At 45.3% G+C, this 24,944-nt stretch overlaps 1 protein-coding gene across 1 annotated transcript; it reads left to right on the plus strand.

The window, feature by feature from the left end:
• The first annotated feature begins 21,591 nt into the window (after positions 1 to 21,591).
• On the plus strand, positions 21,592 to 22,930 carry LOC131894401 (zinc finger protein Pegasus-like). Its single transcript, XM_059244651.1, has one exon. It carries the CDS (start codon positions 21,774 to 21,776, stop codon positions 22,797 to 22,799), a length of 1,026 nt encoding a protein of 341 aa, XP_059100634.1. The 5' UTR covers positions 21,592 to 21,773; the 3' UTR covers positions 22,800 to 22,930.
• Positions 22,931 to 24,944: the final 2,014 nt, after the last annotated feature.

The raw sequence follows: 24,944 nt of genomic DNA on the forward strand, positions 1-24,944 counted from the left end.
TTAGCTTCCCCTCCTGAAAGTACAGCTAGCATTTTCTTTCATCAGCTTGGTACAAATTCTTATCCTAGTAGTGAAATGTTTCACTAAAGTTTGCCCAGTGATTGGGCAAAACCAAAACTTATTATAAGCCACAGTCATCCTAGGGTCTCCCCTGCTAGGTAGCCTCCCTGGATCTGTGGGTTGCAGTCTGATTGTCCTTTGCTTTATACCTAGTGTCCACTTATGAGTGAGTACATTCCATGTTTGTCCTTCTGCTTCTGGATTACCTCACTCAGGGTGATATTTTTCTAGTTCCACATTTGCCTGCAAATTTCATGCTGTCATTGTTTTTCTCTGCTGAGTAGTACTCTATTGTGTATATGTACCACATTGTCTTTCTTAATCCATTCTTCAGTTGATGGGCATCTAGGTTGTTTCCAGGTTCTGGCTATTACAAATACTGCTGCAATGAACATAGTTGAGCATGTATCTTTGTGGTATGATTGAGCATTCCTTGGGTATATGCCCAAGAGTGATATGGCTGGGTCTTGAGGTAGATCAATTCCCAATATTATGAGAACCAGCCACACTGATTTCCACAGTGGTTGTACAAGTTTCCATTCCCACCAACAATGGAGGAGTGTTCCCCTTGCTCTGCATCCTTTCCAACATTGACTGTCATTAGTGTTTTTGATCATAGCCATTCTGACAGGTGTAAGGTGGTATCGCAGAGTCGTTTTGATTTGCATTTCTCTGATGACTAAGGATGTTGAGCATTTTCAGGTGTAAGGTGGTATCGCAGAGTCGTTTTGATTTGCATTTCTCTGATGACTAAGGATGTTGAGCATTTCTTTAAATGTCTTTCAACCATTTGACATTCTTCTGTTGAGAATCCATTTTTTAATTGGATTGTTCAGTATTTTGATGTCCAGTTTCTTGAGTTCTTTATATACTTTGGAGATCAGCCCTCTGTCAGATGTGGGGTTGGTGAAGGTCTTTTCCCATTCTGTAGGCTGTCTTTTTGTCCTATTGACCTTGTCCTATGGTGATAATTTATTTGTGCTGAAATGTGATTTTATTTGTATGTTAATAAATAAAGTTGCCTGGGGATCAGAGCTAAAAGCAAGCCATTTAGCAGAAGTCTGGCATCATTGGTGGCACACGCCCTTAATCTGATCACATGGCAGGCAGAGTCTCTGTGTGGTCAAGGACACAGCCAAGGGTGACCCAAACCTTTAATCCCAGTACGAACCAGAGAGACCTGGAGGTCTGTATAGACAGGCAGTGATGAGGAAATCGTGTGGTTGGGTTTAGAGCCAATGAGAAGGTAGAACAGAAAGGCAATAAAAAGGTCACACAGGAGAAGGTCTCTTTCTGAGGGGAAGGACAGCAGTGAGTGGTAAGCTAAAGGCTATTTGCTAGTGTTCTGATCTCTTGGGCTTTTAACTCTGTATTTGGCTCTGTGTTTCTTATTTAATAAGACCGTTTAGAATTTCATCTACAGAAGAGGCTGACCCCAAGTCCCAATTAGTCACTAGTGAAATCCGCACTTTCGAGATTACACAGGAGGAAGCAGAGAGCATGCTCTGAGGATGCTTATTGTCTCCTCTCCCAAACCATAAACTTTAATTTAGACCTCTGTTTATCATCTTGTGACTTTTGCCTCCCAGAAAGATGTGCTAACCTTTGGTATTCATGAATGTATTCTTATATGGAAACAAAGTCTTTTGAGATAGAGATCCTGTCAAGTTAAACTGTTGAGTCATAACTAAATAGAGATTCTTCTTCAACATGGCAGGCATCCATATAGGAAAGAGACACGGACACATATGGAGGGGAGTACGACGTGGGGACTGAGGTGGACTGGGGTGAATCAGATACAAGCCAGATAAAGCCCATAGAAACTGCTGGCCAGCACCAGAATCTGGCCAGGACAATGAAGGAGCCAGGAACCACGGGAGAAAGCCTGACTCTACAGACACCTGGGGTTAGGATTTCTACCATCCATGGCTGAGATGATACATATAATAAATTACATTTGTTTTGAATTTGAGGAAACATGTTATAGAAACGCCAGAAAATGAATGAAGCCATTTAACATGGAACCCCGGGGAGAGGTTTTGTCTGTTTCTGTTTGTGAGGTCAGCCCACTTATTAATAGACCAGATCACTTCAGGTTAAAGCCAGCCTTCATCCCACCTTGCTGTTTGGCTTATGAGCCATTAGATAAAATAATGATGATGATAATAATAACATCAGGCCTGGACAGATAGATGGCTCAGTGGATAAGAGCACTAGCTGCTCTTCCAGAGGACCCGAGTTCAATTCCCAGCACTGACATGGCAGCTCACAACAGTCTTTAACTCCAGTTCCAGGAGATCCAATTCCTTCTGGCTTCTTTGGGCACCAAGCATGCATATGCTGTACAGACAGACATACATGCAGGAAAAACACCCATACACAAAATAAGTTTTTAAAAGTAGCAATAATGTTTACTATGTTAGTTTATGTCAACTTAACACTAGCTAAAGTCATCTGAGAAGAGGGAACCTCAATTAAGAAAATGTCTCCAAACATGGCGCTTGTGGTTCACACTGGTAATCCCAGTACGCAGGCAAAGCTCTGTGAGTTCAAGGCGAGCCTGTGTAGCACGAATCTTAGAAGTTCTTATTAATAAAAAACAAACCAGAGCCAGATACTAGGGTCAACTCTGGAAGATCAGAGAAGCAGAACAAGCCACAGGCACCTCACCTTGCCAGTTCCTCAGCTGGTCCTGTTTCCTCAGACTGGAAGCCTGAGATTGAATCTCAGCTGAACTGCTGCTAAAAGCCTAAAAACTTAACCAGCACTAGTTCCTGGGCCTCACACCTTAAATTCCTTTCTGCTTCCTGCCATCACTTCTTGGGATTAAAGGCATGAGTCACCACGCCCGGCTGTTTCCAGTATGGCCTTGAACTCACAGAGATCCAAATGAATCTCTGCCTTTGGAATGCTAGGATTAAAGGCGTGTGTGCCACCATTTTCTGGCCTCTGTATCTAGTGGCTGTTCTGTTCTCTGACCCCAGATAAGTTTATTAGGGTGCACAATATTTTGGGGAACACAATATCACCACAAAGAGAGAAAGAAAGAAAGAAAAAATAAAAGGCCTCCATAAAACTGGGCTGTAGGCAAGCCTGCAGGGCATTTTCTTAATTAGTGATTGCCAGGGGAGGGCCCAGCCCATGTGGGTGGTGCCTCCGCTGGGTTGGTGGTCCTGGGTTCCTTAAGAAAACAGGGTGAGCAAGCCATGAGGAGCAAGCCAGTAAGCAGCACCCCTCCATGGCCTGTGCATCAGCTCCTGCCTCCAGGTTCCGCCCTGTGTGAGTTTATGACCTTGCTGCTTTTTGATGATGAACTCTTGTATGCAACTGTGATTTTGGTCATGATGTTTCATCGCAGCAATAGTCACCCTAACTATGACAGCGAGTTTCCCATGGTGATAGCAAGTACCCGAGAGAGAATCAGTTTACAGAGAAAATGTGTGTTAGAGGTTGTAGCCCATGGTTGTTAGTCCTGTTGCTTGGGTAAGATGGGACTCGCAAACATCAGTGCAGGGTACATAACAGAGAAACTGCTCAACTTAGGACCATACAGTGAGGAGGAGGAGGTGCAGGGGTCTCATAATCCCCCCGAGGGTGCCCCCCCTAATGATCTAAATGCCTAGATCTGCTAGACCCCACCTTCTAAAGTTTCCACCATCTCTTAGGTACATCAATCTTGGGAGGCAGCCTTCAACACAATGGCCCTTGGGGGACATTCTACATCTAAACTGTAAGGCTGGGGGTGTAGGTGCAGAGCTAAGACACCCTGAAAGTGAACTAACCATGTTGGTCTTTAGAGAAACACATGACTTACTTTTATTTTTAAAAGAACTTAAAAATATTAGCATTTTTATGCATAACGCTTTTTTGGTCATATTTGATATTTTAACAACAACAAAAAAAATTGTCCTCTAAGGGGGAAAATGTTGTATATGAGGCAGAAAGAAGAGATGAGTGTGATTAATTACCAAGATTTTCACTGAGGAACTGTATTACTAAGCAAGTGTTTATCGTCCTCTGAAAGTTTATGACATTTAACAAATCCCCCCGAGATTGCCAAGTATTTCTGCTCAAAGAGTCTGTGCTGCAGCCGTTTAAAATTCAGAACCGGGTTTTATTTCGTTTCTTTTTTTTTTCAAATCAAACACAGAATTTGGGCACTCCTTGGCCTTGAGTGAGGATAAAATAAGACTGGGAATGGATTTTTTCTTACTAGCTCACCATCCAAAAGTCTGTAATAGGAAGAAATACAAATCACTTCCTGTTCCTACTTCGGGATTGAAAGTCATCACAAAACTGATTGGCAGAGAACAGTCATTTCATTATGCAGGATGTGGGGCAGGTATTTGGGCAGATCACAGTTCGAGGGGCTGGCCTCTGCCCTACAGTGTCTGGGGCTCAGCTGGGGAAACCAGATGGCAGGAGGCAGAAGCGGCAGGGTACCTTGACCAGTTGCTGGTGTTTTCAGCCATATGTCTGGCAGTCTACACCGTCTAAAATCCCAGCTGTGTTTATCAGCTGTACCTGCAGGTGGCCTTTAACTTTGTTTATTGTGGTGGTGTGAAAAGCAATGTCCCCCATAGACTCATGTGTTTGAATACTTGGTCCGTAGGGAGTGACACTTATTAGGAGGTGTGGCCTTGTTGAAGTAGGTGTGGTTTTGTTGGAGGAAGTGTATCACTAGGCTTTGAGGTCTAAAATGCTCAAGCCATGCCTAGTGGCTCACAGTTCACTTCCTGCTGCCAGAGGATCAAGATGTAGAACTCTCAGTAACTCTCCACCACCACGTCTGCCTGCATGCCGGCATGCTTCCTTCCATGACAATAATGGACTAAACCTCTGAACTGTATACACACTGGAGTATTACTCATCTGCTAAAAACAATGACATCATGAAATTTGCTGGCAAATGGATGGAACTAGACCCAGAGCAAAGTAACCCAGACCCAGAAAGATAAAATGGTATGTACTCACTTACAGGTGGATATTAGCCATATAGTAAAGAATAACCAGGCTACAATCCACAGACCCAGAGAAGCTAAGTAACAAGGAGGGCTCAAGGGGGGAACACATGAATCTCACCGTGAAGGGAAAATAGAATGGACATCACAGGTGGATGAGAGGAGAGGTCTGGATCGAGGGGTGGCCATGGGAACAGGAGGGATCAGGTAGCGGGAGGATGGAGGGAGAGTCCTGGGAAAGACAACTGGAATGGGGGAATCTCTGGGGTGAGCTCTAGTGCAATGGAAACTCCCAGGAACCAATGAGGGTGACCTTAGGTAACACTCCTAGCAAGGAGGGATATGGAGCCTGAACCGGCCATCTCATGTAACTTGGCAAGACTTCTAAAAGAGGGATTGGGACTCCAACCTAGCCATAGAACTTCAGACGTGCAGTTTGCCCTGCCTACAAGAAACGCTGAACAAAGGTGGCAGAGAAATTAGGGAGTGGCTAACCAATGACTGGTCCAGCTTGAGACCCAGACCATGAGAGAGAGCTCATTCCTGACACTGCCTAGAGGGCCAGGACCCAGAGGCTGGACAGCCCAGAGACCTGAGATAGAACCAAACATGACTGGTTAAAAAAGAAAAAGGTTAATTAAATGATTAGTAACGATATTCTGCTATACTCACAGATGGTTGCCCAGCCCAATTCTCATCAGAGAGGCTTCACCTAGCAACTGATGGAAACAGATGCAGAGACCCAGAGCCAAACATTAGGTGGACCTCAGGGAATCCTGTGGAACAGGGGGAGTTTGAAAGTGATAGTTTGAAAGAAAATGGCCCCCAAGGGGAGTGACACTATTAGGAGGTGTAGCTTTGTTGGAGGAAGTGTGTCACTGTGAGTATGGACTTTGAGGTCTCCTATGCTGAAGCTACTCCCAGTGAGACAGTCTACTTCCTGTTGCCTTCTGATCAAGATGTAGTGAGCACCATGTCTGCCTGCATGCTGCCATGCTCCCTGTCATGATGATAATGGACTGAACCTCTGAACTGTAAGCCACCACCTCAATAAATGTTTTCCCTTTATAAGAATTGCCGTGATCATGGTGTCCATTCACAGCATTAGAAACCCTAACCAAGACAGGGGGGAAGGATTGTAGAGACAGAGGGACCAAGGACACCATAAGAAAATCCACAGAATCAACCAACTGGGCTCACAGAGACTCTGCCTATCAGAGAACTTGCATGGGACTGACCTAGGTAGGCCCTCTGCACGTATGTTCTAGTTGTGAGGCTCGGTCCTCTTGTGGGACTTAACAGAGGGAGCAGGGGCTGTCTCAGACTCTGTTACCTGCTTTGGGGACCCTTTCTCCTGCTGGGTTGCCTCATCCAGCCTTAATAGGAGAGGAGGTGCCGGGTCTTACTGCAACTTGACATGCCATGGCTGGCTGATATACATGGGAGGGCTGCTTTTTTTTTCTGAAGAGAAAGGAGAAGGAGTGGATGGGGTGGGGTGGGAGGGGCACTGCCAGGGAGAGGTACTGAGAGGAGAGGAGGGAGGAAGGAGAAACTGTGATTGGACTGGGAAAAAAATTAGTTAATAAAAACAACAACAAAACCCTCTGAACCCAGTGAAATGTTTTCCTTTTTAAGAGTTGCCGTGGTCATGGTGTCTCTTCACAGAAATAAAACCCTAACTAAAGCATTTATTTATTCTTATTTTATTCGTAAGAGTGTCTGCTTGCATGTATGTCTGTGCCCCATATACTCTGAGAGGCCAGGACTTAGAGAGGGTGGTTTCTGGGAATCAAACTCAGGTCTTCTGGAAAGTAGCCAGTGCTCTTAACTGCTAAGCTGCCTCGCCAGCCCCTTTATTCTTTTTGTTTTTGTTTTTTCTTTTTTGAGACAGGGTGTCACTATGGAGCCCTGGATGGCACCTAGACTGATCTCAAACTTGCTATGTAGGCTGGCCTCAAAAGCGGAACCATCCTGCATGTGTCTCCTGAACACTGAGATGACAGACAGGCCTGGCAGCACCCAGCCTGGGGTTCTGACTGAGGTGTCACACCTCTGGAGCCCTTAATTTCCTCAACTACAAGATGAAGGTTGTCCTCGGTGGGCTCCCCAAGGCCTTTACAGAACTGTGCTTTTTGTTTCTTCCTGCAAATGTGCCAATCAAAACCTTAGGGATTCTAGACTGGGTTTACAACCAACATGTATCTGAGAGGAAGTTTTTGTGGCACACACAGCCATCTAGGACAGAGTGAAGTAAAAACGCATGCAGGTTCAATCCTTCGATTCTTTTCCGACTCATTATCATTAAAACACTACATAGCTGTCATTCATTAAGAACACTGATACTATTTCTTAGTCTCCTCTGCTGTCTGTGCTCACAGGGCTAACCTTGTACAGCAGTGATGGTGTTCTGGCATCTGGCTGTTGTGAATCTGGCTGGTCATGAACAATGGGTCCTTCTGCCTCTGCCCGACCTCTAATCCCAGGAAGCAGAGGTGTGCTCTGAGTTCGAAGCCAACGTGGACTACAAAGGTAATTCCAGGATAGCCAGGGCCACACAGAGAAACGCTGTTTTGTCATCTCTCCGCCCCACCCCCCAAAGAACAATATCAGGAGGGAAGCACATGCAGTGTTTGCTTGTTAGTGTGTTTGAGACAGGGTCTCACTGTGCAGCCTTGGCCAGCCTGGAACTCACTATGTAGACCAGGCTGCCCTTAAATTCACAGGGATCTGTCTGACTCAGCCTCCTGAGTGCTGTAATTAAAGGAATGTGTCACTAAGCTTGGATGAGCACATGAGCTTTAAGACAAGTGCCGGTCTTTTGAACACAAGGTTCCATGGGCCTGCCCCTGCCCCTGCCCCTTTGTCTCTGATGGCATTGCTGAACCACTGACTCAGCCACTGTGTGAACATAAATGCTGCCATAACCCTAAGACCTTATGACAAATGTCTGTGCATATGTGTGCCATATGAAGCATTTTGAGTCATGTCTTTGGTTATTTTCAACCAAAATCTGTAGTGGGTAGCCATTCTAGCTTTGATCTGGAAGTTCCAACCCCCACTGAGGCTTGGCAACTGTCACACCTACAAGGCGGGGCCAAGGGAGGACCCTGGAGACCCGAGATCCGGATGGGCCAGCTCTCTCTCGGTTCCGGGACCCTGGACGGTGGAGGTTGACCGAGCAGAGCTCCAGAGAACACCGCTGGACTGCGATACACCTTCCCCAGACCCCACGACCGACCTATCCCTTCATTTGTAAGTTGCGCCACTAAATAAATCTTCCTTTTAACTACGTGGAGTGGCCTTAATAATTTCACCAATAAAAATCTGTACTCATAAGTGGCCCTGAGCCTATTTGTTCTTTCTTTAAACTGATTTTCCTCCTTGATTTCTCTCTATGCTCTTTCTTTCCATCCTAGAATGGGACATTATTCCTTATTTATGAAGCCTTCCCTAGCAGACAGCTCTCTTTAATCCAAGGTTCTCCACTGAGGCCCAGCGGTCTCTAAATACAGCCTCTGTATCTCAGCCCACACTCTACTATCCTGCCAGGATGACATCCTCAGCTTGGGAAGAGCCCTGTCCTACAAGCATGCTAAGCTCCAAGCTTGTTGCTCTTCCCTGCCTCCCTCGGGTGGGTGACTCCCAGGTAAGTTTTGTTACTTCCTAGTCCTTCTTGCAGTATGTGAGGTCTCAGCTGCCCACAAAGGTAGTGGCTTGGTGATTTGTGGTTATTGCCTGCTCTCTCTTCTCATTATAATCTTCTATTTCCCTACCAGACTCTAAACAGCTTGTCATTGAATCTGAGTCTTCGGGCCTTGTTTTGTGTATTTATGTGCTTTGTGACTGAGGTCAGATATGTTCCTACACAGCAAAGATGATGTGGGTAGGGCAGTCTCAACATAGACATACCTTATAGTGAGTCAGGAGAATGGCAAGTTAGGAGTCAGTCTGGGCTATATAAGGAGCTGTTGTCTTAACCAATTAATCAATCAAACACTAAACTAAAGGAAGATCTGCCTTTGTAAGGACCTCCGAATGGGATGAGTGTGTGGATAAAGATCCTTTCCTAGCCTAAGCCAACTTCAACAAGCTCTTCTGGACTGTTCTTTCATACTGGGGACTTGATTTTGGGGCCTTTGCGTTATTTTCTGCATTTTCCAATGCTGACAAGTCAGCTTAGCCCTAGTAGCCCCACCCTTTATCATTCCATCACCCTGGGTATCTGTGGTGGTTTGCATGAAAATGGCCCCCACAGGCCCATAGGGAGTTGTTGTTGTTGTTGTTGTTGTTTATTACTCTTTTGGGTGGGGTCCACCCAGCTCCCAAATATATCACACACAGAGGCTTATTCTTAATTATAAATGCCCAGCCTTAGCTTGGCTTATTTCTAGCCAGCTTTCCTTAAATTATCCCATTTGTCTTTGGCCTCTGGGCTCTTATCTCTTTCTATTCCTGTATATCTTTCTTTGTTTCTTACTCCATGGCTTGCTGTGTAGCTGAGTGCCTGGCCCCTGATATCCTCCTCCTCTTGCTCCTAGATCTCTCTTTTCCCAGATTTTTCCTTCTACTAATTCTTTCTAGGCAGCCCTGCCCATCCTTTCTCCTGCCTCGATACTATTCAGCTCTTTATTAGACCATCAGATGTTCTAGACAGGCACAGTAACACAGCTTCACAGAGTTAAACAAATGCAACATAAACAAAAGTAACACACTTTAAAATAATATTCCACAGCCAGGTGGCGGTGGCACATGCCTTTAATTCCAGCACTTGGGAGGCAGAGCCAGGCGGATCTCTGTGAGTTCGAGGCCAGCCTGGTCTTCAGAATGAGATCCAGGACAGGCACCAAAACCACACAGAGAAACCTTGTCTCAAAAAAAAAAAAAAAAAAAATATTCCCCAACAGGGAGTAGCTCTATTAGGAGGTGTGACCTTGTTGGAGGAAGTGTGTTCTGTGGGTAGACTTTGAAGTTTCAGATGCTCAAGCCAGGCCCAGCGTCTCACTCTCTTCCTGCTGCCTGCCCATCTGGATGTAGAACTCTCAGCTTCCTCTCCAGCACCATGTCTGCCTGCATGCCACAGTTGTAGGAAATTTGATTGAACAGTGACACTGTGAGACTGTTAATAAAGTTTAACCTTGAATTAATGTCATAGTCAGGGTTTACTATTGCTGTAAGGAGACACCATGACCACAGCAACTCTTATAAACTTTTAATTGAGGTGGCTTTGTAGTTGGGGTTATCTCAGCTGAACAGCAGCTGAAACAGTTATTTTTGAAAGAGTAACTAAGCTGACAGAGTCTAACCTGTCAATGGTAGACTGGCATTTAATAAAAGAGATGAAGCCACCTACAAGCCGAGAAGAAAGGGCAGCTGAATTAAAAAAACAATTTCCAGAATTGAAAACCCTGAATCATGACAGGACACTGGTGGAATTCAGGTGTTTCTGGACTGCTCTCACCAAATGTGAAGTCAAACTGTAGGCCTTGTGTACATCCTACTTCACAAATGAGTCTGTCGGATACGCTAAACCTATAGGCTGAAGATGATGCCCCAACATTGAGGAGGAACTCAGGTGACTGTCCAGGCAGCTGGCTGTTTCTGTGAACTCACAGTTTTTTTGGAAGCCACTTGCGTGGACGTCTAATTTTTTTTTTTTTTTTTTAGGTAATATTATTTGCTTCTTGGGTCTCTGAGGGAGTTGAAGATTAGATAGTTATAGTTACAGTTATAGTTGAAGATTAGATAGTTATAGTTTTCCTTGTTAAGAATTTTAGAAAAGAAACTCACTAAAGAGGTGTAAGTGTATAAATTTGAAAGACATTGTAAGATAGTTCTCTGTTAGTAATATAAGTTAGGATAGAAAGTGAATCAGGTACATTTTGGACTTACTAAAATAGGATAGATAATGGAATTATTTTCTCTGAGTTTGTCAAATGCAAATGGACTAGACATTGTTTAAGTATTTATTGCTTGTATATATTGTATATAGTTATTATACTTATTGTATATAGTTTTTCTTATACTAGTTACAACTTTTTTCCTTTTTTCTTTTTATTAGAATAGAAGGGGGAAATATGGTGATATTTTATTTATGCTGAAATGTGATATTATTTGTATGTTAATAAATAAAGTTGCCTGGGAGTCAGAGCTAAAAACAAGCCATTTAGCAGAAGTCTGGCATCGGTGGTGGCATATGCCTTTAATCTGATCACATGGCAGGCAGAATGGCTGTGTGTTCAAGGACATAGCCAAGCGGTGACCTGAACCTTTAATCTCAATACGAACCATAGAGACCTGGAGGTCTGTATAGACAGGCAGTGACGAGGAAATCATGTGGTTGGGTTTAAAGCCAATGAGGATGTAGAACAGAAAGGCAATAAAAAGACAGGACACACAGGAGAAAGTCTCTCTCTCAGGGGAAGGACGGCAGCGAGTGGTAAGCTAAAGGCTATTCGCTAGTGCCCTGACCTCTTGGGCTTTTAACTCTGCATTTGGCTCTGTGTTTCTTATTTAATAAAACGGTTTAGAATTTCATCTGTGTGGCTTGCTTACAGTTTCAGAGGTTCAGTCAATTATCATCATGGCGGAGAGCATGCCAGCATGCAAGCAGATGTAGTGCTGGAGCTGAGAGTGCTTCATCTTGACTCAGAGGCATTAGGAAGTCGACTGACAATCACACTCAGGAAAGCCTGAGAAAAAGAAACCTCACAGCTGGCCCCTTCAGTGACACACTTCCTCCAACAAGGCCACATCTCCTAATAGTGCCACTCCCTTGGGAGGCCATTTTCTTTCAAACCACCGCAATCAGGGGGCAGCATTGGCAATTAGTAGATCAGAATTAGCCATAGAGATTTTGGAGGACCCAGGATATGTGTAGAGAGACACAGGAAGTAGTAGGGAGAAGTTTAGAAAGATTTTTGGGCCCTTTTGGATCAAGGAAGGCGAGAAGAGGTCACTGGTCACTTCTTTGCCGCTTCTCTGGTCAATCAGGCTTTTGCCCTGATATTTGGCTCCCACGTTTTTATTAATAATAAAAAATTTAGATAAATGCTTCATGCCTCCATGCTTCCTGCCATGATGATAATGGACTAAACCTCTGAACTGTAAGCCAGCTCCAGTTAAATGTTTTCCTTTGTAAGAGTTTTGTGGTCATGGTGTCTCTTCACAGCAACAGAAACCCTAACTAAAAGAGCATTTGAGGAGATATAGTCCTCCCCTTGGACGATAGCCCAGGTAGCCTGCCTTTAGCATGAATCCTGTCACAAAGATCTAGCTGCATCCCCCTGCCTCTCAAGCCTTGTCTTGGTCATTTTCTCCCCATTAACCTTCACTCTGCTCCTTAGGTACAGATCTCTGTCCTTTGAAACACTTACCTGCCAAATGTGGTGGTTCACATCTTTACTCCAATGCTTGGGAGGTAGAGGCAGACAGATATCTCTGTGGGTTTGAGGCACGTGTGGTCTCCACACTGAGTTCCAGGCTAGTCAGGGCTACACAGTGCGCCCTGCCTCAAATAGGAATTATCAGTACTAAAAGTGTTTTGCTCACTGTTGTGGGGGCTGGGGAGTCCGGGATCAAGGGACCGGCAGATGTGGTGTCTGTTGAGAACAGGCATCAAAGATGGTGACTTAGGCTGTGTCCTCCTCATGTGGCAAAGGAGAGCCTGTGCTCCGTTGAGGTTTGTTTGTTTTTATAGAAATTACACACAAGAGAGGTTTTACTGTTACATTTTCATGTGCGTATTTTGCACCTTGCTCATATTGCCCTCCACGTTTAGGAGGTTTTGCTACAGCGGTTTCTACTTTTCTTCCTACGCCTGTCTTCTTGACTCACTGTCCCCCCCACTTTTCCTTGCTGCCTCTGAAGTTAAGCCCTCCCTCTCTGTCTGTGCAGACCCTACTGCCTGGAGTCACTACACCCATCACAATACTGCCATCACGCCTGCCTTACTCTGCTTGGGTAAGTGAATGGTATTTTTTCCATTCAATAGAAGTGTGCATAGTGTATTAAAACTCAGCATAGAACAGACAGGTTTTGCTCACAGTTCACCAGCGTTTGAACCAGGGCTGAGTCTAGTCTGACTCACATGTGCCCAAATAGACAAATAAAGGAGAAGAAAACCACAAAACCAACAAAGACAGAGCTTGCTTTTGGCTTCAAGCCACCATGCTCACCACAAAGCAGACTTTTCAACATAGGAGTTAAAACCTAAGTAAGGCAACCTACTTGGTTGGGCTCGGAGGAAGCTTGGGGGCTCTTGACCCCACCAAAGCTCACTCTTTCTATGTTCTGGTGACTGTGATCAAGGATCTCACCAGCCAGAACAAACAAGGCCTGTTATTATTCCTCTGGGCTTTTGCTGACCTGGGGCTTGATTATAGGGAAGTCACCCAGACCACTGCATTCACAGAAGGTGACAAGCCATGTGAGAATCTGTGAGTGCAGACACACCCACTTGTGTAAACAAAGTCCAGGAAGGAAAATCTGACATTTAATTCTTCCATTTATTCTTCGCGAATAGCTGGACTTTCCAGGTAGTGTGCACAGAATCACATAAAGAAAAAAAAAAAGCATGCAGTTGCTAAGTAATGGGGTTCCTGAAATCAAGCTGTCAGGATGATAATGCTCCGCTACATGACTCCATGCTTCTTGGCAGCTCTAGGCATTTGCAGACTTCGCAGGTAAACTATAGAACACTCAGTTTCGACTCCAGATTAACAATGATTTATTTCTAGCATAATCATGTTGCAAATACTGTATTGAGTCTAAACAATATATGAGACATATTTATACCAAAACATTGTGTTATTTATCTGAAATTCAAACTAACTGCAGCTTTGTTTGCTAAATCTCCCAACGTTAACTGCATATCTTTCCTGCGCTTCTGTCAAAGCTGTCCTTGTGCTTGTGAACAGCTAGGACTCACTGACAGTCAGGCGATGTAGCTGTAGCAGATCTGGTCGATGTGCAAGCTGGCAACTTCACTTTGGAATACGGTTAGACACTCCAGCCAGCCCAAGACCATACCACCCTTCCCACAGCTGGTCTGAGCAGCAGGTTGTCCAACTTGGATTTTTTCTCCCCTGAGTAGATGAGTGAGACATCGGATGGCTCAACCTAGTTGTATATTTTCTCACTGAGGGTAAATTTGAGCATTATTTTCAAAATCTGTTTGACGGCTTGTGGGTAGTTACGTGCCCATGGTCTTAGGCATGTAAACATTTGGTCAATAGTTAGTGCTCTTGCATGGGAAGTCTTAAGAGGTGTGGCCTTGCTGAAGGAAGTGTGTCACTGGACCTTGAGAGTTTAGAGACATGCACCATTCCCAGTTCACTCTCCTGCCTGTGGTTCAAGGGGTGAGCCCTCACCTCAGCCTGTTCCCGCTGCTGTGTCTTGTTCCACCATTTGTAGACTCTGATCCTCGGCAGCTGCATCCCAAATCAGCCTTTCCTTCTCTAAGTCGCCTTGGCTGTGGATCAACAAAAAGTGACTAAGACAGAAGTTGGTAGCAGGAGTGGAACTGTTGTGGTGACAGGACCCGGCTGTGCTGCTTTTGACTTGGGAATGGGGAAGACTTTGGGTCTTTGGACTCGGAAAGCAGGACTTAATGGGACATCCTAATGGAAGCCTGGGAGTGAGTGCCCAGGACAACTGTGGAGACTCCGCTCAAGAGGGTTCAGAGAGAAGCAATATCAGCTAGCAACTGGGTTAGAGACCTGTTCTGTGGTATTTTTGACAAAGATTGTGGCTGCTTTCCACTCATGTCCTAAGAACTTACCTGAGGCTAAATGTAATGATATTGAACTAGGGGCTGGGGAGATGGCTCAGCACTTAAAAGCACTTGTCTCTACAGAGATTCAAAACTGGATTCAGTTCCCAGCACCTACATGGGAACCGTAATTCCAGTCCTAGGGGACTCAACACCTTCGTCTGACCTCCAGCTGGCAACAGGCGCACACATATACACACATACATATAAAACATCCATACTCCTAGAATGAAATAGACCCTTTCTTAAAAAATTAGAAGTAATGGACTAATATCTTTGGCAGAAGAGATCCTAGGGTGCCGTGATAGGGACTCTGCCATGTGTTTATTAGTGATCGCTCTTATGCAGGTCTACAATGACAAAGAACAATTAGGTCAGAAAGAAGTGAAAACACACAGACAGTTTTGAAAGAAAAGAACACCGGCAAGCTTGGTGTTACAGGGAAGCTTGCATTGGAGGAGAGACTGCGACTGTGAGAATATTGTCACCAATAAACAAAGTACTGATTTACATAAGAATAGAAGGGAAGGCACCCTCAGGGGAAGATCCCACCTAGCTGAGCTCCTGAAAGACAGCAGAAGGCATTTTCTGCTCCTGAAAAGCAGCCGCCATCCAAAGCTGATGCTAATGTGATTCAAAGGAGCCTGGGTCCATGCCAAGTTGATAGCTGAATCCAGCAGTTTTGTCCACATGGTGCTAGTTTTTAGAGTCATAAAAGAGAAGGGATCATGAGATCTTTCCCCATGGCTTCAGAGGGCTGCCAATGACAAGATGTGTATGGCAGTGGTGTCCTTGTGTGAAAACCTGAGAGCAAGAGGTGCTGAGAGGCCATTGCATGAGGCTGTGAAAGTGAAACCTGTGATGCCCTGGAGAGCTGTGGGATGTCTGTTAAGGAACTAGCCTAAGGGAGAGCCATCTAAGCCTTTTGACATCAGACATGGAGTTACAGGATTTGGTATTTGACTGCTGGGTTTCTGCCTTGCTTTGGTCCAGTATTTCTTCATTATGCCCCCATTCCTCCCTTTTGGAACAATAATGTAGATTCTGTGCCACTTCATGTTGGAAGTATGTAATTTGCCTTTTGATTTCACAGGGGGTGATAATTAAGATATTGCTTTGAGTCTCAGAAAGGAGTTTGGATTTAAAACCAGTGTTGTGACTGTAAAAGGCTGATGATGACTTTGAAATTGGACTATGTATTTTGCACTGGGATATAGTCACCAGGCCTATGAGGGCCAGAGCGTGGAATGCGGTGGTTTGGGTGTGAGAAGTTCCTTATAGTCTCAGGCAGTTGAGACTATAACACTAGGTTCCCAGTTGGTGGAACTATTTTAGGAAGGATAAGGAGGTGTGGCCTTGCTGGGGGAAGTATGTCACTAGAGGTGGAAAAGACTCACACCATTTCCAGTTCATTCTCTTTGCTTCGCGTTTGTAGTTCAAGACATAAGCCCTCAGCCTCCTGCTCCTATTGCCTCGTCTAAAACCACCATCATGAACTCTAACCTCTGGAACCATAGGCCCAAGTAAACCCTTCTTTCTGTGAGTTACCTTGGTCATGGTACTTTATCACAGCTTCTTTATCTTATTATAGTTCACTTTGTCATGTTTATGATAAATATAATAAAACAAAACCCATCACATCCAGGCTGGGCAAGGCAACCCAACAGAAGGAAAAGAGCCCCAAGAGAAGGCACATGTGGTGATATATCTTGTACCCTAATAAACTTGCCTGAGGACCAGAGGACAGAGCCAGCCACTGGATTAGACATAGAGGTCAGTCAGTGGTAGCACACACCATTAACCCCAGCACTTGTGATCTCATGCCTTTGCTTGGGAAGCACACACACCTTTAATCCCAGGACTTAAGATCTCATGCTTTTGCTTGGGAAGCACACATGCCTTTAATCCCAAGAAGTAATATGGCAGGGCAGAGAAGAGTATAAGGTGTGAGGAAACAGAAATTCATTCTCTTTAGGCTGAGGATTGCATAGAGGTAAGATCTAGTAGCTGGCTGTTCTGCTTCTCTGATCTTTCAGCTTTCACCCTGATATCTGGCCCTGGGTTTTTTGTTAAAAGATCATCTAAGATTTGAACAACAGGCATGAGAATCAGAGACCCACTTGTTCACACACTCAGTAAAGAGTCCTATAAAAATACTAAGCTGAAATTTATAATATATACTCAGAGGACCTGGCAGTATAATATATACTCACAGGACCTTCCAGGCCCTGTGCATGCTGCCTCATTCTCTGTGAGCTCATATGGGCCCTGCTCAGTTGATGCAGAGGGCCTAATTTTTCCTGGTGTCCTCCATCCTCATGGGCTTTTATACTGTTTCCACCTCCTCTTCCACAGCGTGCCCCTATTTTCATTTAACAATTAACAAACACACCCTGTGATACCACTTTATGTGGATTTCCACTCTTGGTGTATTTTCTCTCATTATATAATTGGGTTTTGTTGCCTTCTATGCATTTGATATAGTCAAGGTCTGTATTTTTGTCTTATTGGCACTTATAAAATAACAGCACACACACTTCTTTTCATTATATCTTTGCATATGTGTTCTGTTTCACTGTCAGTGTCACTATGCACGTGACAGAAAGGAACATGTAACCATGCGGACATGGTCTTGCAAATTCTTGGATATCTTTCACCTCTGTCCTTATCTTTTAAATTTTTATATATTTATTTTGACACAGAGTGTCTCTATGTGTCTCTACCCTGAAAATTTATATGGATCAGTTTGGCTTAAAAATGATAGAAATCGGGCTGGAGAGATGGCTCAGAGGTTAAGAGCACTGGTTGCTCTTCCAGGGGTCCTGAGTTCAATTCCCAGCAACCACATGGTGGCTCACAACCATCTATAATGAGATCTGATGCCCTCTTCTGGTACGCAGGCAGAATACTGTATACATAATAAATAAATCTTAAAAAAAATGATAGAAATCCACCTGTCTCTACCTCTCAAGTACTGAAATTAAAGTTGTACATCGCCATGGCCAACTGTTAAAAAGTTTTAATTTCTATTTCAGTGATCTGATTTCCTCACTTACATTTTTGTTGTTGTTGTTCTTGTTGCTCTTTCTGTATTCCCTTATTCCTTGTTTAATCTTCTGATTTATCTTTATTTTTGTATGATTTTTCCCCCTTTTTGTTATGTTTGGGTTTGTCTTGCCATTTTGGACCTGAGGGTCTGTGTTTCTCTTGTTTTTCCTTTTCTTCATAGAGGCCTTTTCCTTTTGTCTTAGTAACTTTCCTATTGATGTGATGAGGTACCATGACCAAGGTAACTTACAGAAGAAAATGTTTATTTGAAGCTTACAGTTCCAGGAGGTGAGTCCATGACCACCATGGTGTGGAACATGGCCACAGGCAGGGGGAGGGGGGCATGGCACTGGAGTAGTGGCTGACAGCTCACATCCTGAGACACATGCATGAAGCAGAGAGAGCTGAGAATGGTGTGAGTCTTTTGAAACCTCAAACCTAACCCTCAGTGTTGGACACCTCCTCCAAGAAAGCCACACCTCCTAATCCTTCCCAAACAGTTCTACCACCTGGGGACCAAGTATTCAAATATATGACATATAGGGGCCATTCTCATTCACACCATCACACCTTACATATTTTAAATAAAGATAGCTTATAAATCAATAAAAAAGTGTGAATATCTCAGTAGCCAAAAAATGTGAGCAGATATTTCAATAAGAAGAAAAGGTCTGGCAAGATGGCTTAAATAGGTAAAGGTACTTGTCACCAAGACTGACATCCTGAGTTCTGTCCCTGGAACTTACATAGCAGAAGGAAAGAACCAACTCTTTTTTTAAAAAATAATTTTATTTATTTTTATTTAATGTGATTGGTGTTTTACCTGCATGTATGTCTGTGTGAGGGTGTTGGATTCTGGAGTTACAGACAGTTGTGAATTGCCATGTGAATGCTGGGAATTGAACCCAGGTCCTCTGGAAGAGCAGTCAGTGCTCTTAACCACTGAGCCATCTCTCCAGACCCAAGAACCAACTCTTGCAAGTTGCTCTCTGACCTCCTGTACTGGCTGGTTTTATTTGCCAATTTGACATAAGGTAGAGTCATCAGGGTGGAAGGAACCTATATTGAGGAAATGCCTCCATGAGATCCAGATCTAAGGCATTTTCTCAATTAATGATTGATGGGGGAGGGCCCATTCCATGGTGGGTGGTACCATCTCTGGACTGGTGGTCCTAGGTTCTATAAGAAAGCAGGCTGAGCAAACCATGTGAAGCAAGTCAATAAGCAGCTCCCCTTCATGGCCTCTGCATCAGCTCCTGCCTCCAGGATCCTGCCCTGCTTGAGTTCCTGCCCTGACTTCCTTCAGTGGTGAACAGCAATGTGGAAGTATAAGCCAAATAACCCCTTTCCTTCCCAACTTGCTTTTTGGTCATGATGTTTCATCATAGCAATAGAAACCTTAACTAATACATACATGCCCCCCCCCAACAAATAAACACTAAAGAAAATCAGAGTAAGGAAAAACATTAATATACGTTAAGTTCTAATTACTTATACATAAATATGACATGATTTCTGCTCCATCATCTTATCACACAGCAAGTTTCTTTAAAACACTGTCTTTATTAGGGTTTCTGTTGCTGTGAAGAGACACCATGACCATAGAAACTCTTATAAAGGAAAATATTTAATTGGGGCTGGCTTACAGTTCAGAGGTTACATTCTGTTATCATCACGGCAGGAAGCATGGCGGCATGCTGGCAGACATGGAGCTGGAGAGGGAGCTGAGAGTTCTATATTTGGATCAGCAGGAGGCAAGGAGAGTGACACTGGGCCTGGCTTGAGCATCTGAAACCTCAAAGCCCACCCCCAGTGACACACTTCCTCTAACAAGGCCACACCTACTCCAACAAGGCGATGCCTCCTAATAGAGCCACTCCCTATGGGCCTATGGGGGCCATTTTCATTAAAAACACCACGAACACTAAAGCCAGTTCTGAGCAGAAGCAGGCAGGGACTCACACACACTCTTCTGCTTCAGGAGATGGGATGGTGAGGACCAGAGGTAAGGAACAAAGCCCAGATCATCCCACCAGCCACAGGTGTACCAGTCTTTGAGAACTGATAGTCCTCTCATTCCCTGAATGTCTAATCTGAGCTAGGGAATAGTCCTTTAAGACAGTGGTCCTCAACCTGTGGGTCACGACCCCTTTGGGGGTTGAATGATCCTTTCATAGGGGTTGCATGTCAGATATCTCACCTATCAGATATTTATATTACAATTCATAACAGTAGCAAAATTACAGTTATGAGGTAGCAACTAAATGTTATGGTTGGGGTCACTGTTGGGGGGCTGTATTGAAGTGTGGCAGCATTAGGAAGGTTGAGAACCACCACTTTAGGGGATGATGCATGTTTCTGATGCCTGGGAAAAAAAAGATGAGATCTCGAAGTTCAAGCTTACGATTTTCTTTGTTTAGATGAATAGAGACTTCGATGCATTTTAAAAGTGTGGGATGCCTCCATTGCTAAAGTTTACTTCAGGAGAAGCAGTCCCTCTCCACAGTGATGGACTGGAGACAGAAAGTCATGCATTCATCATGTCAATTTATGTCTCTATGTAAGTTAACATTTGTGCCTGAACAACCTACACATCATGGTGTGCACTCAAATGCTAGGAATCAGAGCTCGTTTTACTTTATGCCGGGGTCCTTTGGTTAGTTTCTGAGTCCCTGCATGTATGTGGGTGGATGAAATCTAAATGTGGTCATGAATGCTCTTGATTGAGTTCTTTTATTCAACAAAACTTAATGACTGGATTAAAAACAAAGCTTTTTTCTAATGAGAGGGAATAAAATTTAATCATTACTGTTTTTCAGATCTCTTCCCCATTTCCCCCCACAACTAAAGCTTATTACAGGGACTTCCATTTAAACAGGCACAAACACACAATTAACAGTTTCCATACCCTCCCCAAACCCCCAGGAAATGATGGAAAGTAATTTTAACAAAAGGTGTAAACAACGAACACCAAAACAAAAAGAACAGAGGGGCACCGGACACATTCACGGCACTTTTAGAGGCTGTAAGCAAAATGGGAGCTGGCTGAGTTAGAGAGTTGGAGAGAGGACTCAGAAGTCTATAAACATTTCTCCATGGAGAATCAAGAAGCGAGGCGATGAACACCTGGGGAATGGGAGAAGGCAGCAGACAGGCAAGGTCAGGAACAGGAGGGCTTCAAAGCTGGTACGCAGCACGGTCCATCCCTGCTTTCCTCTCTCTACATCGGTGACCCCCGCTGCCAAGCCCCACGCAGGTCCACCGTGGGCAAGACGGGGCTCTGCACCAAGCCTCCAGAGCCTGGGATGCTGCTGGGAGCCATGAAAGGCGAGAGAACTAAGTGATCTGGGCTGGAAAGGCAGATAAAGCCCAGCGATGACCAACGCAGTGTGTCCGTCCGCCACATTTCCCCGTGGAGCCGGCCACCACCATGCCCGCACACGTGCAAGGCACTGCATTGCACGTGGCCTGCAATAAATAGGTGTGGCCTGGCATCGTCGTCATCATCATCCGGCCCCGCCCCCTCCTCCGCTCTGACTCTCGCGAGACTTGGGTCTGCCCAAGCTGGGAAGAAGCCAATATGGTGGGCGCCGGCTGAGCGGGGCCAGGCCTTTGGAGCTCCTCCGCGTGTCTCGGGAGGATTCCCCCGGGCTCCCGACGCTGTCCCTGGGGTGGGGACGGGAGAAGGGTGAAGCGACCCGGGGTGGGCAGCCCGAAGAGAGCCCGGGGACGTCGTCGTGAAGGCCGGCCTCCGGGAGGAGCCGGACGGAAGTAGGCCCGAGCGGAAGCAGCGGGCAGCAGGTGGAGGGAGCACCTGAGTGGGCCGACCCGCCCGCCCGGTGGGTGACCGCGCTGGCCTGGGACCTGGCGGGGCCGGCCCGAGGCCCCGGAGACCCCGGGGACCCCGGGGAGGCCCTGGACGGGCCCCCGGTGCTGATGCTGGGCGACCTGGAAAGGACCTGGGACGGGAAGCTGCAGTGCCCGTACTGCAGCTACGCCAGCGAGCGGACGGAGCGGCTGGTCGAGCACACCCGCATGCACACGGGCGAGAAGCCGCACCGCTGCCGCCTCTGCCCCTTCGCCTCGGCCTACGAGCGCTACCTCGAGGCCCACATGCGCTCGCACACGGGGGAGAAGCCGTACAAGTGCGAGCTGTGCGCCTATCGCTGCAACTACAGAAGCAACCTGTCCCACCATCGACGGCGCAGGCACAAGCTCTTGCCGCTGACCGCGCCCCGGGCCACCTTCACCGGCATGAAAACGTGGGGGGGCCCGCAGGGTGAAAGCCACGTGGAGGAGGGCAAACGAGGGTTGCTCATCGCCTTAGGTCCACCTTCCGTGGTCCTTCAGAAACCGGACTACCCCGGTGATTTTATGCACAGGGTCCCGAGTGTCCGGAACGACTTCTACGACAGTATGGGTAAAGCCTCAGTGTGCGGGCTGCCGAGGGACCCCGAAGAACTCTTGCTTGTGGACAATCCTTTGAATCAGATGTCTACTCTCGCAGGACGCTTGTCTAGGTTGCCACCTGAAAACCAAAACATGGCCTCCCCTGACGGAGACTCCAGCCTGGAGGAAAATCTTTTCATGATTCAACATCCCTCTGCCCAAGGGAGGACCCCACAGAGCTCCCCCATAGTCCTAGAGCCTCGACTCCCACCATTTAGTCAGAGGGACTGCACTCCATTTGCAGAGTCCAGCAGCCAGCCGAGCGGCCGCACTAGTACCTCCATCTTTGGAAACAGCCAGCCAAGCACTCCGGCCCTAACCTTGCCGATGGAGGACCCTCAGCTTCTTTACCATTGCCAGCACTGTGACACGTACTTTGCAGACAATGTCCTTTACACTATTCACATGGGATGCCATGGGTATGACAATCCTTTTCAGTGTAACATATGTGGACACAATTGTAAAAACAAGTACGATTTTGCCTGTCATTTTGCAAGAGGCCAACATAACTAGAGCCGAGAACAACCAACCTTATCTTCACCCAGTTTAGCCTTTGGGGGTGATTATAGTTTGCTTTTGGTTACTCCTGGTAGGGCATTTTCTAATTTAAAGCTTATTGTAAGATATAAATTTGATGGTGGAAACCGCTGCCCTCCTGCATTCACCCTCTCTCCCCCGTCCCCTCCCCCCCCCTTTTTTTTTTTTTATAAAATTTGATCTGATTAAGGTTATTTAGACACCAGAATATTTACCTCTTTTCTTTCAACAAGTCGTGTGAGAATTGAAGTCCAATCATAATCTTACCAGGTGTTTAGTTAACTTTTTCCCTATTTATGGCCATTTAGGCTTTAAAGATTGTTCATACTCTTAGTATTTCTAACATTCATTGCACTTAGATATTATTTCTGTCGTATTTCAAAATAGTAGAATAATTTTGCTTCTATAAAGCTGATGGACCCTATTTCTATCCTGGTAATAACTTTGAAGTTGCCATTAGTTGAAGTATTGACTAGTTCCTATACTTAAATTGGAGTAGTAGTTTCCTTTCAACTGGAAACAGTAAGGTTGTCTCAGTGTAGTAACTTTTTTTTTCTGCATAGGGAATATTAAAGAATTTTTTTTTAAGTTATAAAAATAGGTGAGAGTTCTGAAAAGAAATGAAACACAGGACCAAGTTTCCTTTAGCCTAAATTGTTCTCACTTTAAAATACCTATGGAGTCATTGTCTAATTTAGATACGTTAATAACCCATTGAGCTGCTTATGCTTCAAGTTTATTTTTTAAAACCAGAGGAAAAAGTAACTATTTTTGTGCAGTGTGTGCAATTTCAGTTTCTTGGTTAAATTCTCCATTGAGACGTGACTGATGTTTGTTGAGATTGGTAACTGTAGTTTCCCATTTTTTTGATGACCAAAAAAAGAGGTACAATGGAATTCATGCATTTTAAATTGTAGCCATTCTCCAGGTCCTTTCAAGTCAGTGAGTGACCTTACCAGTGCCTGAACTATGAACTTCAGGCCTTTGGGACAGTGTAGATTAAGTTATCACTGCTGCCATGTTTGTGCAACTTTGATACAGCAGCCACAAAAGCTTCCTGCAGGCTTCTGGGAAAATCTGATTTTCTACTTTCTGTGTTTCTTACTGAGAATGAGACTCTTCTTCTAAGCAGGCACACTAAAGCTGAGCTGACCCGCTTCCTGGGTATTCCTCGTTTGGCCTCTATGAATGCTGCTGACAAACTGAAGGCACAGGATGAGCCCCAGCCCTGGGTTACACTGCCTGGGCACCGAGGGCCCATAGAATCCATGATAATCATTCCTCTATTGCAGGCCCCACCCTGACTGGAGGAGGCTACCTAGTGTGGAGACATCAGGTAGGTTCTCCTGTCTTGTAGCAGCAGCAGAGCTTATTCCAGGGAGGTACCCACAGAAGAGATGAGCTGGTAGTGCTGCCTCGTATTCCACAGACCACATTTATATTGGTAGCCCTCAACTCCCGGTACAGCACAGCAGGCGCCTGCTGCCCCATTCCCTTCACTGCCCAGAGCAAGGCTAGGAATGGCTTCTTTCCGGCCACTTTTCCACCTCAGGTGGGCTTCTGTGAGCTCTGACTTCAGTGCTTAATGGCCACATCTGTGCCCCTTTTACGACCTGACAGAGCCTGGCCCATTCAAGCTCCTTAGTCTCCAGGGCTTCCAAGGAGCCCTCTAATGGGAACTGTAGAGTTAATAGCTACTGATTTCTTTACAGTTTTTCATTGAATTCTTAACACATGTTATGGGACTGAATGGTGTCTCAAAGTCTTATGTTGAAATTCCCTGATCTTAAGAACATGGCTGTATTTGGACATAAAGTCTTTAGAGGACCCAGGTCAGATGAGGTCACATGGATGAGTTCTAATCTGATATGACTGATATCCCTATGAGAAGGAGATTGGGACACAGATCTGCACAGATGCTTGGCCAGGGAAGAAAGGCAGAGGCTGACTAACACCTGTAAGCCAAGGGCAGAGGCCTTGGCAGGGACTAGGCTTCTCTGCATTTTGTTGTCAGGTTTCTAGTCCCCAGAACTATGAAGAAGTACATGTCTGAGTTAAAGCATCCTGGGCTATAGCAGTAAATTGCTAAGGCAGCCCAGCAAGCTTATGAAGTCTACCAGT

The sequence above is a fragment of the Peromyscus eremicus genome, chromosome 17, assembly GCF_949786415.1.
Source record: "Peromyscus eremicus chromosome 17, PerEre_H2_v1, whole genome shotgun sequence".
In the NCBI taxonomy this organism is placed as follows: domain Eukaryota; kingdom Metazoa; phylum Chordata; class Mammalia; order Rodentia; family Cricetidae; genus Peromyscus; species Peromyscus eremicus.

Coding starts and splice junctions, on each gene's coding strand:
- LOC131894401 (XM_059244651.1), top strand. CDS start 21,774: ATGCTGGGCGACCTGGAAAGGACCTGGGACGGGAAGCTGCAGTGCCCG.